This window comes from Mus caroli, unplaced genomic scaffold (genome assembly GCF_978045245.1).
Source record: "Mus caroli unplaced genomic scaffold, Mus_caroli_1 scaffold_4, whole genome shotgun sequence".
NCBI classification, from domain to species: Eukaryota; Metazoa; Chordata; class Mammalia; order Rodentia; family Muridae; genus Mus; species Mus caroli.
In genome coordinates, this window is record NW_028227259.1 from 79,676,360 (window position 1) to 79,691,930 (window position 15,571).

The following is a 15,571-nucleotide window of genomic DNA, read 5'->3' on the forward strand; positions in this document are numbered from 1 at the left end:
TTTTTTTTTTTTTTTAAACGCATATTGTTTTTACACTTTAAGGGGGAAAAAAGGCCAACTCAAGGTGATTGGACCTTGCAACAAATTTACTTCTGAAAGGATCTTGTTGCTTCCCGGCATGTGCTATTCAAGGACTCTGGGTGCTTGGGTGGTGGTCCTTCTACTAGAAAGTCATACTTTGATGAGTATTTCTGGTCCTGAGTTGTTCTTGCTTGCAGCATGGCTCCGATGTACTTGAAAGATTTCTGACCTTTGGCCAGTGTGCTGGCTTAAAAGGTTAAGGCGATTGCATCCAAACCAATGACCTGAGTTCCTTAAATGGTGAAAGAAGAGAACCAACTCCTGAAAGTTATCTAGTGAGGTTCACAAGAGCACAGTGACCCCCCCAAAAATACATAAGCACAAACTGATTTCTGACCCAATCTTAGACCTTATTGAAATCCCTTTCACTGCCCTTGGGCAGGTCTGAGCAATGTCTGCTGCCCTGCAGTCCTCTTGGCAGTCCTCCTCCTCCTCCCACCATGAACAGACAGCATCTAGGAGAATGCGTTGAAAAAGAAAACTTGTTCTCCATATACTCTCTGTCATGTCTCCACTCCTGCTTTGTCCCTGCTTTTGCCCTTCTTGTTTTCCAAAAAGATGTCAGAATTTAGCCTGGGTGCTGATGGCTGCTCAGAACTTAGGTTACAGGGCAATGCGCCAGACGCCAGGGCATTCTGTTTAGGCTCGTGGTGTATTTGTGGTTCCTAGTGTATTTGTTTACAGAGGGGCTGCTTTAAGGTCGAGGAAGAGGAAGCTGGCTGAGGATGTTTGATAGGCTCTTGTAAACATTTGTATTAGCAGTGATTCTTGGTGTTCTACTCATGGGCTCTATTTTAAAGACCTGGGAAGGCTGAGCCAGCACGGTAGGTGAGAGTTCAGAAGTGTGCGCAGCATCACACTTGGATGGTCTAGTGTGAATTTCAAAGGGTCTTTCAGATCTCCATCCTTTCCTGTTTTCTTACCTTCACAACCCGGATTCTGCTGGTCATGTGACCCACTTCAGCCAATGAGATACAGGAGGAAGTTGCCAGAAAGCCTAGCTCTTGGGGGCATGGAGGGCAGGAGGATATTAGTTCAAGGTCACCCTGGGCCACATAGTGAGCCTGTCTCAAAACCAATCAACCAACCAATGGTAGCAAAGTGTACAGACAGACGGACCAGTGACTTTCTGGAGTTACTCTAACTGCCCAGAATTGCCAACGGGATGGTGAGCTGATGCCTTTGTTTTGTTTTGTTTTGTTTTGAAGACAGGGTTTCTCTGTGTAGCCCTGGCTGTCATGAAACTCACCTCAAACTCAGAGCTCCATCTGCTTCTGCCTCCCGGAATGCTGGGATTAAAGGTGCAGTGTGTGCTACCACAGTGGGATCAGCCGCTGCCTCTTTAAAAGCCAAGTAAATAAACATCTCCTATCCACCGCAACCAAGTTACTCTTCTCTGTGATAGAACACATAACCACTCTTAAGGCATTCACATGCTGAGACAATAAGGGGGTGGGCGAGCCTGGAAACAGTGTGGCTCTTGCGGGAAGGGAGGAGCTTGTGAGAAAAGCAGACCCTTGAGTCTGCAGGTCAGGCCTATGGCCTGAGATTCTGCATGTCTCACAAGCTTATAGCTAATGCTGATGGGGTAGATCCTGGACCACACTTGGGAGATTTGGAAAATGGGGGCCCTTTCAGCCCTCCTTTCTTCATAAACATTCTATTCAGCTACAGAAAGAATGAGAAAAAGATAAAAAAAGACTCCGTGAATTTTTCAATTTAAAGATTTTTTTTTATTTAGAATATGATTTTTAACACAAAAAGCAGTTCATTTTATTCATCAAAATAAATTTAACAAGTTCACTTAAATAAGGTAAATTCTAGACTCTGTAACTTTTTTTTTCCTTAGCTACTTGCTTTTCTGCCCCTTGGAATCCATAGCTGCTATACTAGGTTGCTTTCCAAGGTAACACAGCTGTAAGGGAAGGAACTGTTCATTCATTCATATATATATATACATATATATATGAATATTTGAATGACTCAAATACACCCACATTCTCATTCAACCACCAGTGTGTTTAGTGAAGCAGAAGGAAGGGGCACAGGGAAGTGAACTCAGGAGGTGTTCCCCTGCCTGTTCTGTTATCTTTTCAATAGAAGCCAGGCAGCTCTGAAGGGGATGGTCCATATGAATTACTACTGGAAGGTGATGGTCAAGGGCAAACGAAGGCGGTTCCCACATCATCTTTCATTAAAATCCAAAGGGAAATGCAAGCCACATCCCTGCCCCCAGCCAAGCCATCGCTTTACACAGAACTGCATTTAGCTTCCTGTTATTTTGGATTTTTTTTTTTTTAGTTATATACATTAAAAAAACACACACACATTGTGTTAAATAGCAGGACAGCAAAACAATGAGACATTCAACACTGCACTGAAACATCAAAACAGCCTGGGTAAGCCGAGGGAAGGAAGAACAGATGGAGTTCCGAGAGCAAGCTCAAGGGCCCGACTCCCTAGTCCGTAACAGATCTGCATTCCGAAGGCAAGCCTTCTGACCGCCGCCACTCTGCCAGGCGCTGCTTAAACCATTTCTGAAAGACAGAGATACAAACAATTATCTGTCACATGCCGAAAAGCCAAAATGTCTATTTCATCCCTGAGGAGTTGTCCGTGTGGTCCAACTGGGAAGGAGAGGCGCAAAGGATGCTGGGAAGGTTCTCACACCCTGACGCCAACCTTCCCTGCCGCAGGAACTCTGTGCATGCAGTATATTCTTCATCTGATCCCCTCGCTCTCCTTTTGGTCTCAGCTTAAACAGGACCACTGTGGTAAAAGCAGGCTCTCCTTGTTTTCCTCTTTAGTACTTTGCCAACGTCACACAACTTTCTCTATCACTGCTTTAATTGCACGCACGCATGCTCTTCTGGAATGGAAGGTCCAACGAATGCCTGAGCTGACCTCATCTTACCGTCATTGCATCTTACTCCTTAACACAGAATCTCATGACTAATCAATGTTGGTTGACTGAGTAAAAGGAACTGAAACAATGCCTCGATGCCCCAGATGATGTCTGACTGGTGCTGGTGTCCGCACGGCCTTTGCTCATCAGCAGTATCCAGGTAACCATTGGTTCAATAAACCGCAACTAAGCACTAAGTGACTTTGGATCACGACTCCTTAGGAATCCATGGAGTGGACTGTTGGACAGAAGCAGGAGGTGTGCAGTGGGTTTACCCATGAGCTGGAATTGTCTGGCTCAGTGTCACTCAAATATTTACCCCCTTACCAATGTACACCGATTTTGGGGACACCTCAATGAGATGCTTCTAGAATGGCCCTAAGGGAAGGTCCAAGAAATTTCAATAAGCTTTAAAGCGCTGTGGCACACACTAAACAACCAGGCTGCCTTTACAATGTTACTTCGGATTGAGGGCCCTGGGACTAGACTAACTCTGAAGCAGGTCAGAAGGAAACTGGGGTTTGAAGAAACCAGCTTGGAAGAGGCCCTGCTGCAGAAACAGAAGCAGCAGGCTTCTATTCTCCGGGAAGATGGGATGACCCATTTCCCCCTGAGCCTGGCGCCTCGTGCCGTGCAGTACAACCGCAATGATCAGTCAGATTGCTGTAGCAATGGTCTAATTGATCAGGTGGCTAAGATAGATGAGCAGTGTAGGCACAGGCAATAGTCACCTCTAGTGTCACTGACTAGCTACGAGAAGCCCCTAAAAATAGTATCAGTCACTCAGCTCATCTGTAGAGAAAGAGGCAAGCTTTGGTGGCCTCTATTGTCCTTTGTGTGTTTCCTACGCTTTACCTAGTCTAGGGGTAGGGGGATGAAAGGGCAGGCAGAGAGGAAAAAGACAGTAGTGCTGTGATCAGGCCACTCTGTGGGTGTGCTGTATTACACAGAGGTGTACTACAGACAGAGGCAGTCCGGTGTGAAACACCTATTCGACACTCACTTTCAGCCTCACAACAGTAGGCTGGGCCCTGTTGGAGAAGAGCCTTGTCTCTCCTGAGATCTAGGGAGCTAGAGGAGAGTTTGAGCATAAGCCCAAGAGAAAATGAACCACAGGACAGAAGAGACTCGTCAGAACAGCAAGCTCTGGGGACAGGCTGTCATTCAGGAAAGGCCCCAGAATTGAGAAACTCTCCCATCGATGCTTAGTGGGCTGAACATGGGCTGTGTAAGGACACTCTACCTACCTGCAGAGCTACTTGCAAGAGTCTCACCCTGGCCAGGAGCAGGTGTGTTTCCACCCTTATCCTGAGGGTGGCAGCAAAGCAAGCCCAGCAAAGCAACAGAAAACCAAGGGGTCCGACCACCAGAGAAAACCACCTCTAAGGGACCTGCTCCCTGGATGTCTCAATTCACTCTTGGAATTATTATTATTATTATTATTATTATTATTATTATTATTATTATTATTATTACATTGGTTTGTCTTATTTTTTATTTCTTCTATCTTTTCCTGTTATTGCTTTTGAAACAGGCCCAAGTAGCATAGGCTAGCCTTGACTTCCTTACGCATCTGGAGGAGCTTGAACCTCTGATCCTCCTGTTTCTACCTCTCAGACACTGGGGAGCTGTTACAGCTGTTCACGGTGTCTGGGTTACGCAGTGCTGAAGATGGAACCAATGGCTTATGCACGAGAGGCAAGCACCCTACCAAATGAATCCCACCTGCATGGGCATCACTAATCTTAAGGAGAAGAGAAGGCTCGTTTGAGAGTGACTTCAACCCTGGACTCTGTGAAGAGTGGGCACATTAATCAGTATGTGTGGGTCTGGCTTCAGAGCAGCAGGGCACCAGCTTCATTAATGAGGTAACTGTGGGGGTTCCGAAGCTGGTGAATGCTGATTAAATAGGGTTTCCAGGGACTATAGCAGAATAAATGGCCACCTTTAAAGACTAATTAAAACCTAGAAGGGAGGGGAAAAAAAAACCCTCGCTTTCTATCAGGACTCATTTAAGACAAAGTGGTTCAGCTGGCCTCATTCAAAAGAGCCACCCGCATCTTCACATGCAGAATATCGATGAGTGATTACCCAAAATAGCTTCGACCTGGACCACATTTGTGAATTTGCTAGGTATAATTTAAATAATGCTTAATAAATTGAGTCCTGCCACTGAGGGTTGGGAAGAGGTGTGAGAAGAGCTCAGCTGTTGTCTGGCAAAAATATATAATATACAACATATAACATGTATACATAATGTATATAATATTCAATGATTATATACCATAATTAAACAGACCAGCCGCTAGTCACAAAATGCACTCTTGCTAGCTTCTTTCCTGTCTAGCCCTGGATCTTGTAGCTTCTGACTCACATAAATACTAATTTTCCACCTGGCTTTGTTTGTCTCTCTCCCCGCTTTGTTGCAGCCACCCCCTGGGAAAGACATTCATCCTGGCTTGCTCATGAATGGGAGCTCTCATTACTCCTGCTCATTGATGGAGACGTATTTACTTTGAGTGAACACACGATAATTGGGCACTGGGGTAGGGAGGGGTCGGGGCAAAACAACATTGTTCTTGCCCTTTTCTCTTAACAACTAGCATTTCATTCTTTTCAGAAGGAGACCTTTAGAGGATCTTATCCCACTGATAAAACATCCAACAACTGAAAACACTGGATTCTGGGAACAAGTCCAGAACACCAGAAAGAGATAAAAATACTGGGAACCTCTTCAAGAACCAATGCCAGCTACACTGTACTTAAGTGTGTGTGTATGTGTGTGTGCGCATGTGCGTGTGTGTGTATGTGTGTGTGCTCAAGTTGTGTACGTGAAGAAAACTTGTTGTGTATATGAAGAAAACTTGTGTATATGAAGAAAACTGTAGAGCTGGAGAGATGGCTCAGTGATTAAGAGCACTGACTGCTCTTCCAGACATCCTGAGTTCAATTCCCAGCAACCACATGGTGGCTCACAACCATCTGCAATGGGGTCTGATGTCCTTTTCTGGTGTGTCTGAAGAGAGCAGTGGTATACTCATATACATAAAATGAAGAAGGAGGAGGAGGAGAAGGAGGAGGAGGAGGAGGAGGAGGAGGAGGAGGAGGAGGAGGAGAAGGAGAAGAAGAAGAAGAAGAAGAAGAAGAAGAAGAAGAAGAAGAAGAAGAAGAAGAAGAAGAAGAAGAAGAAGAAGAAGAAGAAGAAGAAGAAGAAGGGAGTGGGATTCTGTAGGATTTCACTTAAATTAAATCTAGGAGATATACAGAATACTAACAGAATACTAGTGATAAGAGAAGCTCCTTTGTCCCCAAATCAAAATACAGTCAAGTTCTCTGACTAAGAGGCTCTTCCTGCACTGAGTTCCTGCAGGTGCCTCCCCATAGCAAAGACTTTAGCTCAATAGCAGGACTGATTATTACAAGGAGTTCTACAAATTCGTCTGTGACTTATAAACAGGATGACTGGTTTTTCACACCAATTTCTGAGGTGCACCTCCCTCAAATCTCATTAGGATGTTGATATGTTACCTACTTCATGGACAGTAGGGGAGAAAAAGAAAAGGAGGTCCCCTGCCAGGAAGCTTCTGCCACCAAGTCTCTCTCACCTTTGCCACAGTGTGAACAGTGTGGATTAGTAACTATCTCTCAAGTGTGGGTTGTGCGAAGCTCTTTTAGTAACACAATCCTTGTTTTAGGGAAGGAATATGATGCAGGGTGTTGTGATATCTGCCTGTAATCTCAACAGACAGCAGGCAGAGGCAGAGGAGTTGTCAGTTCATGCCAGCTCGGACTACATAGGAAGACCCTGCCTGTCTCACTCTCCAAGAAAGGGGAGAGAGCAAGCAAGGCTCTCTCTCTGGAGGTGGCTGGTGTCAGGATGGAAAAGGGATTCTGGCATAGGTGATAAATATGTGATCATTTTAGCTGGAAGAGGGACCACACTAGCAAGGAAGAGAGGCGGGGGCTGTGCTGACAGTAGACATCACAGATAGGTAAGAACTCAGCCTCCACAGAGTTCTATTAAACATCCTTAAAGACCTACTACAGATGAAAGCAATTGTCTTGCAATCTCATTACTGGACTTTTTATATCAGCAGGACTTTTTTTTTTGTTTTGTAGAAGACATCTCTTAAAAATGTAAATGTTAGAGTAGTTTACGGAATCACGCACGTGAAGGCAGTGCTTGGAGTTAAGAAGGATGGGGAGATGGGACTCCGTCCAGCAAGAAATGGCAGAGCAAGCAGAAGCCTCGTTCCTGAGACTTGCTATGCTGAGCCTCTGAGCTCTGGGTTCCAGATACTTTCCTACAGGTCTAGACAGGGAGGTGAGGGTACGTTGGGCTGCAGCAGGCCTCTGGAGGAAGAAGGTGTTGGCCTAGGGCAGGAAGAGGAAGCCAGGCCCTCCCATGGGGCTGACTCACCCACACTCACTCTTGCCGAGCTTGTTCATTTGAGGATGGCAGATACCCCCATCGTGTGGGTTTCTGCACTGGTTGATCTTGACCACTGAAAGGCAGATGCCCTTGCTTCCGGCCCTGCTAAGTTACATTTCAATTCTCTAATAGCAGGTGAAGCCAGGGGAAGGATTAGCAATAGCCTGGAATAACCATTGCTTGATGCATGGGTAAACTGATCTTTCTGCCCTTCCTTCCCCTACCACCCTATACAGTTGTTTCCAACCTTCCTCCAGAGGAACGGATAGAGGGGAGGATAGACAACGGGAGAGAGGCCTAGAGACTCCAATACGGAGGCAGGCTGTGCTCTGGCTGCAGTTTCAGTAACTTGAGCTCTCTGTGCTTCAGTTCCTTTGTTGAGCTGATGGTGCTTTCTCTCTTAAGGGAGTGGCAAAATGAGCAAAGATTCAGCAAGTATCTGAAACAATATATGGCAGATATCTATCACTCCAAAGGTCAGCATGGGGCCGGTAGCACAGCTCAGTGGCAGGATGGGCTCAACATGCTCGAGACCCTAGCCTGGATCTCCACCACCACGCAACAGAGGCAACGTGACTATTCTGCTCTACAGGCAGAAGAGTCTTGGAGACCAAGTCAGGGTTAGATTCCCTAGATGGTACTGTATCCATAATATCCAACAGCTTAAATACATGAGACATCTCTATCTACATCATTAAATACTGCATGGGTTTTTAAATGCTAAGACTAGAACAGCTTGTCTTTTGATGAGTTGCCAGAAACACGAGCTTTTAGACTTGGGTTACAATAAATCATCTTCTATTGGGTTCTGATTCTGGTTAAATAGCCTTTCTATTTGATCCGGGACCGGGAGGATTACCCATGGATAAATTCTCCAAGTTGTATCGGCTTAGCAAGGATCATCTAGGACTTAGGGCTCAGGATTCTGGTTCTAGTATCCCAGGGAGCACTATTACAAGGTTTTAAGCTTTAACTGAGCAGGGTGAAGAGAGGACAAAGCCCCTCCTTCTCCAGTCTATTAAATGAAGGGATAAGAATATCCCAGCTCAGAGGAAAACTGAAAGGCGTGAAATGCTTTGAGAGAAAGAGGACCAACTCCCAAATAGTTTATCATACGGGGCAAATCATCTTTCCACGACCAAAGGGAATAAGAAAGAAGTTAGAGGGTAGACTGGACTGGAGGGAGAGTTGGCTAAAGGCTCCAACACTGTGCCAGGTGGCACTGTGGTCTCTACCCTAAGCAAATTTGGGGGATAATGGGATAGCGAGGAAGCCTTTTATGAACAGAAAAATTATCATCATGCAAGGGGGTCGTGTGCTGCGGCCATAGCAACAGAGGGCTACCTTCTTGGTAAATTCCAGAGAAAGACTCTAAAGCTGAACATGAATCTCAGAGTCAGGGGATTAATAAAAACAGCAACAAAACCTGAACCGAAGTATGGCAGTGTGCCGGTTAGGTGCAGCACAGAGATGAGGTGATGTGGCGGGAAGAGCAACTTAAGGTCCCTGGCAGGTCCAGTCCTCCACCCCTATCCCCACGCCAGTACCCTTCCCGCCCGCCCGCCCCCAACCCCCTCCCCCGCCTTAGTTTTGTCTTCTGACAAACCGGAAGACCGACCTTATAGCTGATCGCTAACGTCCCTTTAAACCATGACAACCCTGATGAGAATAAACCTTCCCGAAGCTCTCCAGCACAGCGGGGAGAGTTACTGAGCTTGGAAACCGAAAGGAAAGCAATCGAGATGCTCCCACAACAGGAGGAGAAAGCAAGGGGCCGGATCTGGAAGGCAGTGGAAACCCAGATAGAGGATGGTGCTGAGACAGGGTAGGGTGGATACGGACTGGGCGCCCTGGGAACTGCGGAATGATTTGGGGACTGAGATACATATGATGGAGGCCCGCGGCAGGCGCGGGAACCCGCCAGTCCCGGAGGATACATAGGCTTGGGGACTCACCTGCGTCTGCTCCTCCGTGAGGCCCGCCTCGGCTGCGATGAGGCACAGCGTGGTGGGGTCCGGGTGCTTGTTGACCTTGTTAAAGTTGTACTCCAGGATCTCCACCTGGTCCTCCGTGGGGCCGCTCGCGGTCTGCGCCGACATGGTCCGTGCGTGTCTGCAGGGGAACCAGATGCCCCGGGTGAGCGAGGTCCGCCTGCCCCCTCCCGCCGTCCCACCGAGGCGCCCCGCGCCGCTGACTGCGGAGTTTGGGGGGGGGGGAGCCCTCCTTCCCCGGGACCGTCCCCAACCTGACTAAGGATGGAGAGGAGGAAGAAGACGCCTCCCGCCTGCCACTCCGAGGGGACAGTATTCTGAGGAAGCGCCTGAAGTGCTGCCTCCGGAGATCCGGAGCTGCCCTAGGGACTGAGGACGCTCGCAGGGCTGGGCTCCCGTCGCCGTGGGCACGCCTCTCGGGCCGCCACACTCCGCCTCCGCCGCGGGCTAGCACGTGGGGGCTTTGCCAGGGAGCGCAGGGCACCGCACACTTTGGGGAAAGACGCTCACTGCACAAGTTGGGGAAATGGAGATCGCACTTACAAACAACAATACCACCAATGGATGTTTACTCTCCCCCCCCCCGCCCCCCTGATTACAAAATAGCACGTACTGCAGAAAATGTGAAGACATTAAAATCACAGAGGGAAAATTAAATTGCCCGCTTAGTCGCAAATAACAGCTATAAAATTTTGGATGATACTTTAAAGATCTTTCCAATGTACTTGTACAGAGACGGAAATGGAAACACAGCGATAATGATTTATGATTTACTGCTGGGTGGTGGCGTGGAGAAGGCTGAGCCACGAGCATGCGGAAGGCAGCTGAACCCCAATGCCAGGCCTCCATCCCAAGAGCCTACCTACCTCACTACGTTCTCCTGTATGTGTGTGAGATACCTTTCAAACCTTACCCAATTAATCGGGATCAAAATCAACTATCATTTAAAACCTCGGACTTCAGCCCAGAAAAATAGGTCCACCTCCAGCTTCCAGTTCTCCAGCAACAAATGTTGTCCGGCATATCGCGGCAACGACCTTCCTGCTGCGCCATACCGATGTAGCTTCAGACTTGGGGCTAAGAAAACTACCAGGTGTGTTCCCCTCCTCCTATGCTCCCGGTTGAAAACTAGGAGGTAAAGACGGTTGGTCTTCAAGATATTCTTGGCCGTAGATTCTGTCCAGGCTTAGCCAAGCAGTAGTGTGGGAATGACCCTGGCTTGTTGCATTAACAAACAATCGCAGAGTCCCGAGCGGGTTTTGATGTGGTTTGTGCCTGGGGGTAAACTATCTGGATAGTGTGCTCAGAGCTAACCACCTTCTCATCTGTGGCTTATACCTCCTACTTCCCAAGTCAAGGCTTCTTACCTCTCCTCTAGTTCCCTTGAAGAGGTTTCAGACAGGAGGAGCTTTTCAACTACGTGAGACTGGGCCTCAAAGCATTTGCCAAGTCACCAGCAAATCATTTTCAGGGAACTAGATGTCCCTCTACTTAAAATGTGTACCAAGGATCCCCGACTCTGCACCAAGACTGTGGCCCATCAGGTTAGAAATATCTTTCCTGGGTTGGAGAGATGGCTCAGCGGGTAAGAGCATTGACTGCTCTTCCAGAGGTCCTGAGTTCAATTCCCAGCAACCACATGGTGGCTCACAACCATCTGTAATGAGATCTGATGCCCTCTTCTGATGTGTCTGAAGACAGCTACAGTGTACTTACATATAATAAATAAATCTTTTAAGAAAGAAAGAAGGAAACAAGGAAAGAAATACCTTTCCTGTTAGCACCCATTTCCCCTCCCCATCCTTCTATGACACATACTCTTTTGAAAGTCATCTCACAGTCAGGGACATTGAGGCAGAGGACCCAAAGATTCCACGATTTCCAACAATGGCCAGAACTCTAGAGTAGAAATACTGAGTGTTGGTTCCAGGCCCATGGTCTGCTAGCCCCCTTACAGTAAGGCAATCTGTCTTCAGTTTAGTGGGAGAAACTTAGGAGGGTATCAGCTATGTATTCACTGATAAGTGGATATTAGCCCAAAACTTAGGATACCCAAGATATAAGATACAATTTACTAAACGCATGAAACTCAAGAAGAATGAAGACCAAAGTGTGGACACTGTGCCCCTTCTTAGAATTGGGAACAAAACACCCAGGGAAGGAGTTACAGAGACAAAGTTCGTAGATGTGATGAAAGGATGGACCATTTAGAGACTGCCGTATCCAGGGATCCTTCCCATAAGCAGCTTCTAAACGCTGACACCATTGCATACACTAGCAAGATTTTGCTGAAAGGACCCAAATATAGCTGTCTCCTGTGAGACGATGCGGGGGCCTAGCAAACACAGGAGTGGATGTTCACAGTCAGCTATTGGATGTATCACAGGGCTCCCTATGCAGAAGCTAGAGAAAGTACCCAAGGAGCTAAAGGGATCTGCAACCCTATTGTCGGAACAACATGATGTACTAACCAGAACCCCGGAGCTCTTGTCTCTAGCTGCATATGTATCGTAAGATGGCCTAGTCGGCCATCATTGGAAAGAGAGACCCATTGGACTTGCAAACTTTATATGCCCCAATATAGGGGAATGCCAGGGCCAAAAGAATGGGAATGGGTGGGTAGGGAAGTGGGGGGCGCTATGGGGGACTTTTGGGATAGCATTGGAAATGTAACTGAGGAAAATATGTAATAAAAATATTAAAAATTAAAAAAAAAGGAGGGTATCAGCGTGAGGGGAGGGAGGGGCTTGTCTCCGTTTTCAAAGGGTGTGTCTCTAATTAGACACTAATTAGACACTAATCCCAGCCTATGCTGTCCACCAAGGCCACCACCACCATTCGAGCTGTCAACTGAAACATAGCAGGGGTAACGGCTGCCTCTGGTGTTGCTTCTTGCCCATTCCATTTAATACAGTCCTGCTGATTCTTCCACCAGGACCTTTGTTGATGCCCGGTGGAATCCTCAGGCCTTCAGAAATAGCACACTGCAGGAACGTGACTCAGACGGGCGTACACGCTTCCCCGGGTTTTTTGTAACTGCTGGTGTATAACTCACGGGTTGCTAATGTCGCTACATGGGATCAAGTGCATTTTATTTTATTAGTTTTCTGTGGCTTTCTGTTACCAAACTGAGTGGGGTTGTGTGGGGGAGGTCCTGGTTTATTTTAAAGGGCTGGTAGGGTGAGTAGGTAGAGGACCGCTGGCCTTGGTTGGCTGCTAAGGAGACTGTGGGAGGGTCTTTGGACAGCACCTAGCTTTCCAAGGTACACTAAACAAGCACACTTGGCTTCTAGCTATGGGGACACAAGAGTACTACCGTCAGTTTTTTGTTACTGCCCCGCAGAGCTCAGGCACAATTATTTCAGCCCTCCCTGGTAGGCAAATGTTTGCTGTTGCTTTCTTTTTTTCTGTCTTACTGTAAGAATCAAGCGGCCCTGGTAATGGTGACCTTGTAAAGGTCCTCAACTGTTTCCAGTAAGGAAATAAAGTAGCCATTGAGAAGTTTCTCTGAACTTAGCCTAAACAATTTCATATACAAAGAACGAACAACTACTTTGAAGCCCTGTCAACTTCAATCTTAACACCAGAGTTAACTGCTGCGGTTGTTCACGTCTTGTGAAACACCTCGAAGAGCAGTGTGTCCTGTCATTGTGTTTTAGTTTTGTGCTTGGGGAAGTCATTGCACAAGCCCTTTCGAGAGGTTAAATGAAAACCAGCTGGCTTTTTTTCTAAATCCGTTCCAAAGCCTGGGCTGACCTTTGTGTCACAGGCTCAGCTTTATGTCCTGTGAGCCTGTAGTCCTTTGCTTTGGACATATCTACTTACATTAACGATCTCATACAAAGTGCTATGAACCTTGGCTACCTCCCTTTTTAAACATCTTCTCCCTCTCCCAGAATTATGACTTCTCTGTAGTGCCCCTAATATCCAATCAAGAGAGAAAGAAATTTGCTACCATAAACCTACTCCAGTGGTTTGGAGTTGGCCACAGGGGTGAAGCAGGTGGATTTCCCCCCTAAGACAGGGTCTCAAACTTGCTATTTAGTTGGTAAAGATTCTGAACTTCTGAGCCTACCTCCCCCCCATCTGTGTGTGTGTGTGTGTGTGTGTGTGTGTGTGTGTGTGTGTGTGTGTGTGCATGTATCTGCACCCTTGCCCATGTGTGCCTCTTGGGAGTGTACCCAGGGTTGCATGCATTTTGGACAAGCATGCCACTAACTGAGAGCTGCATTGATAATCCAGGTGAATCACTGCTTAGGACATCTTCCAGTTTTCTTTGCCTGTATTTTTCTTGTGTTCATTGTGAACTGCCTGCAAGCAATTGACTCTGTAAATATTTTGTATTTTCCCAAGCGAGAAAAAAATGCCGTGTGGCTACTTTTCCAAGAGAAGTGATGGGTCTCTGCTTTGGAAGACAGGATCTTCCTACTCAGAGGTTACTTAACTAATGTTTTACAGAAGATGGAAAGGGGGATCACTCAAACTTTCAGTGTCCCTTAGAAACTAACAAAAAGTCAGCCTGTGTGGTGGATTGAATGAGAATGCCCTCATGGGCTCATACATATGAATGCTTGATTCCCCATTGGTGGGTGGCTTAGAAGTGTGGCCTTGTTGGAGAACAAATAAATAAAATAAATCACTGTGGGGTGGGCTTTGAGGTTTCAAAAACCCACACCAGACCCAGTCTCTCTGTCTCTGTCTCCCTCGCTCCCTCTTCCTCTCCACCCTCCCTGTCTTCTGCCTGCCACGAGGATTTCAGCTCCCAGATACTTCTCCAGTGCCAAGTCTGCTGCCATATTTCCAACTCTGATGTTCATGGACTAACCCTCTGAAACTGTAAGCAAGCCCTCAGCTAAATGCTTTCTTCTAGAAGTTAGGTCATGGTGTCTCCTCACAGCAATAGAACAGTAACTAGAATATTTGGGCAATAGCTCAGTGGATAGGACGCTTACCTAGCGTACACAAGGTCCTAGGTTCTATCTCTAGCCCTAAATGGACCAATTGAAAAGAGGAGGCAGAATATTTATTTGCCCCGACATTCTAGTATCCATGATAGAAATGCCAGGAGAAGAGGTGTTCTTTTAAATAGAAGCCTTGTTATTACTGTCTCTAAGCAAAGAACCGTCGTTGTCAAGCCTAGCAAAGTCTCGGGACCATCTGCGGCTATGTCTAGGACTACTCCACACCTCCTGAGTGAGAACCACATTCAACCAAACCCAGTGTGGGAGAGACAAGGGGAGTATTCCAACGATGGTCATCTCTTACCATTTAATTACTGAAATTAACTGTGAGCGTTTGGAAACTCTTATGGCTTATCTACCTGTTCTTGGCTCTGTGCCATCGCAACATCCGAGTAGGCGGTAAACTGAGATAATTTTAGGGGAGTAAGCTTGAAAGATAAGTTTTAGCTTTTAAAAATAATTTTATTTCTCTGGAGGTGCCAGGGGTTCTCTAGAGTGGTTACAAGGGCTGGACCTGTTGACCTACAGAATGTGTGATTGTTTCTCTTTACAGGACATTTACATCAACATTTTCTTCCAAGGTTCTCTAGGAAAACTCCCATGTGAGCAGCAATATCCTGCCTCTCTTCCTCCCCGTCACCATGTGTACTGTCAACTTTAATGCTTGCCAGAGCTGCGTCCTCTCGTCATCCATGAATACCATCTAAACCTCTCAAAGCTATTTTTATCCCCAGCTTCTGTGACCCCGTAGGGTTAAAGGCCCCATCTGATGACTATTTACTGTGTAAAAGCATTTCCTGTTCCAGCTCAGAACGGGGATTGGAAGTATTTTCCTTTTGGGAGTTTGGGCTTTGTCTCTAGGCTAGCTTTGTTGCGTCCATTGCTCACCAGAACAAGGATGAACAATGGCTGCAAAGCTAATTCCTAGGGACTCTCATCCCTGACAGGCTAAAAGTGTGACTATTTTGCTTCTTCCGGAGCGCTTGGAAGTCAGAACTTGATTTTGCAGTTTAAGTGGGTTAGTGAATTAAGCAAGTGCTCTCACACAGGGACACACACACCACCAGAACAAGCAAATATCATTGCCCAGATGGACAGTCCAGGATGGATGGAAAGAGTCAGGAGGAAGGACAGAAAGTGGGCGAGATTATTAGACCATGGAATATGCAAAGGAGATCACAGTGTGGTGAGATCTGGTTTT

At 46.7% G+C, this 15,571-nt stretch overlaps 1 protein-coding gene across 2 annotated transcripts in view; it reads right to left on the reverse strand.

The window, feature by feature from the left end:
• Positions 1 to 1,791: 1,791 nt before the first annotated feature.
• Hopx (HOP homeobox) overlaps positions 1,792 to 15,571 on the reverse strand; it is a 28,174-nt gene continuing 14,394 nt past the window's right edge. The window contains exons 1-3 of one of the 2 annotated variants that reach the window (XM_021163080.3): positions 9,664 to 9,820; positions 9,374 to 9,530; positions 1,792 to 2,618 (exon numbers count right to left, since the gene is read on the reverse strand). In XM_021163080.3, the coding sequence (XP_021018739.1) occupies positions 2,541 to 2,618; positions 9,374 to 9,517 (222 nt within the window). In that variant the 5' untranslated portion in view covers positions 9,518 to 9,530; positions 9,664 to 9,820 and the 3' untranslated portion in view covers positions 1,792 to 2,540. Of the gene's footprint in view, positions 2,619 to 9,373; positions 9,531 to 9,663; positions 9,821 to 15,571 lie in introns of those variants that run through there. The other variant, XM_021163081.3, reaches the window with a different exon arrangement.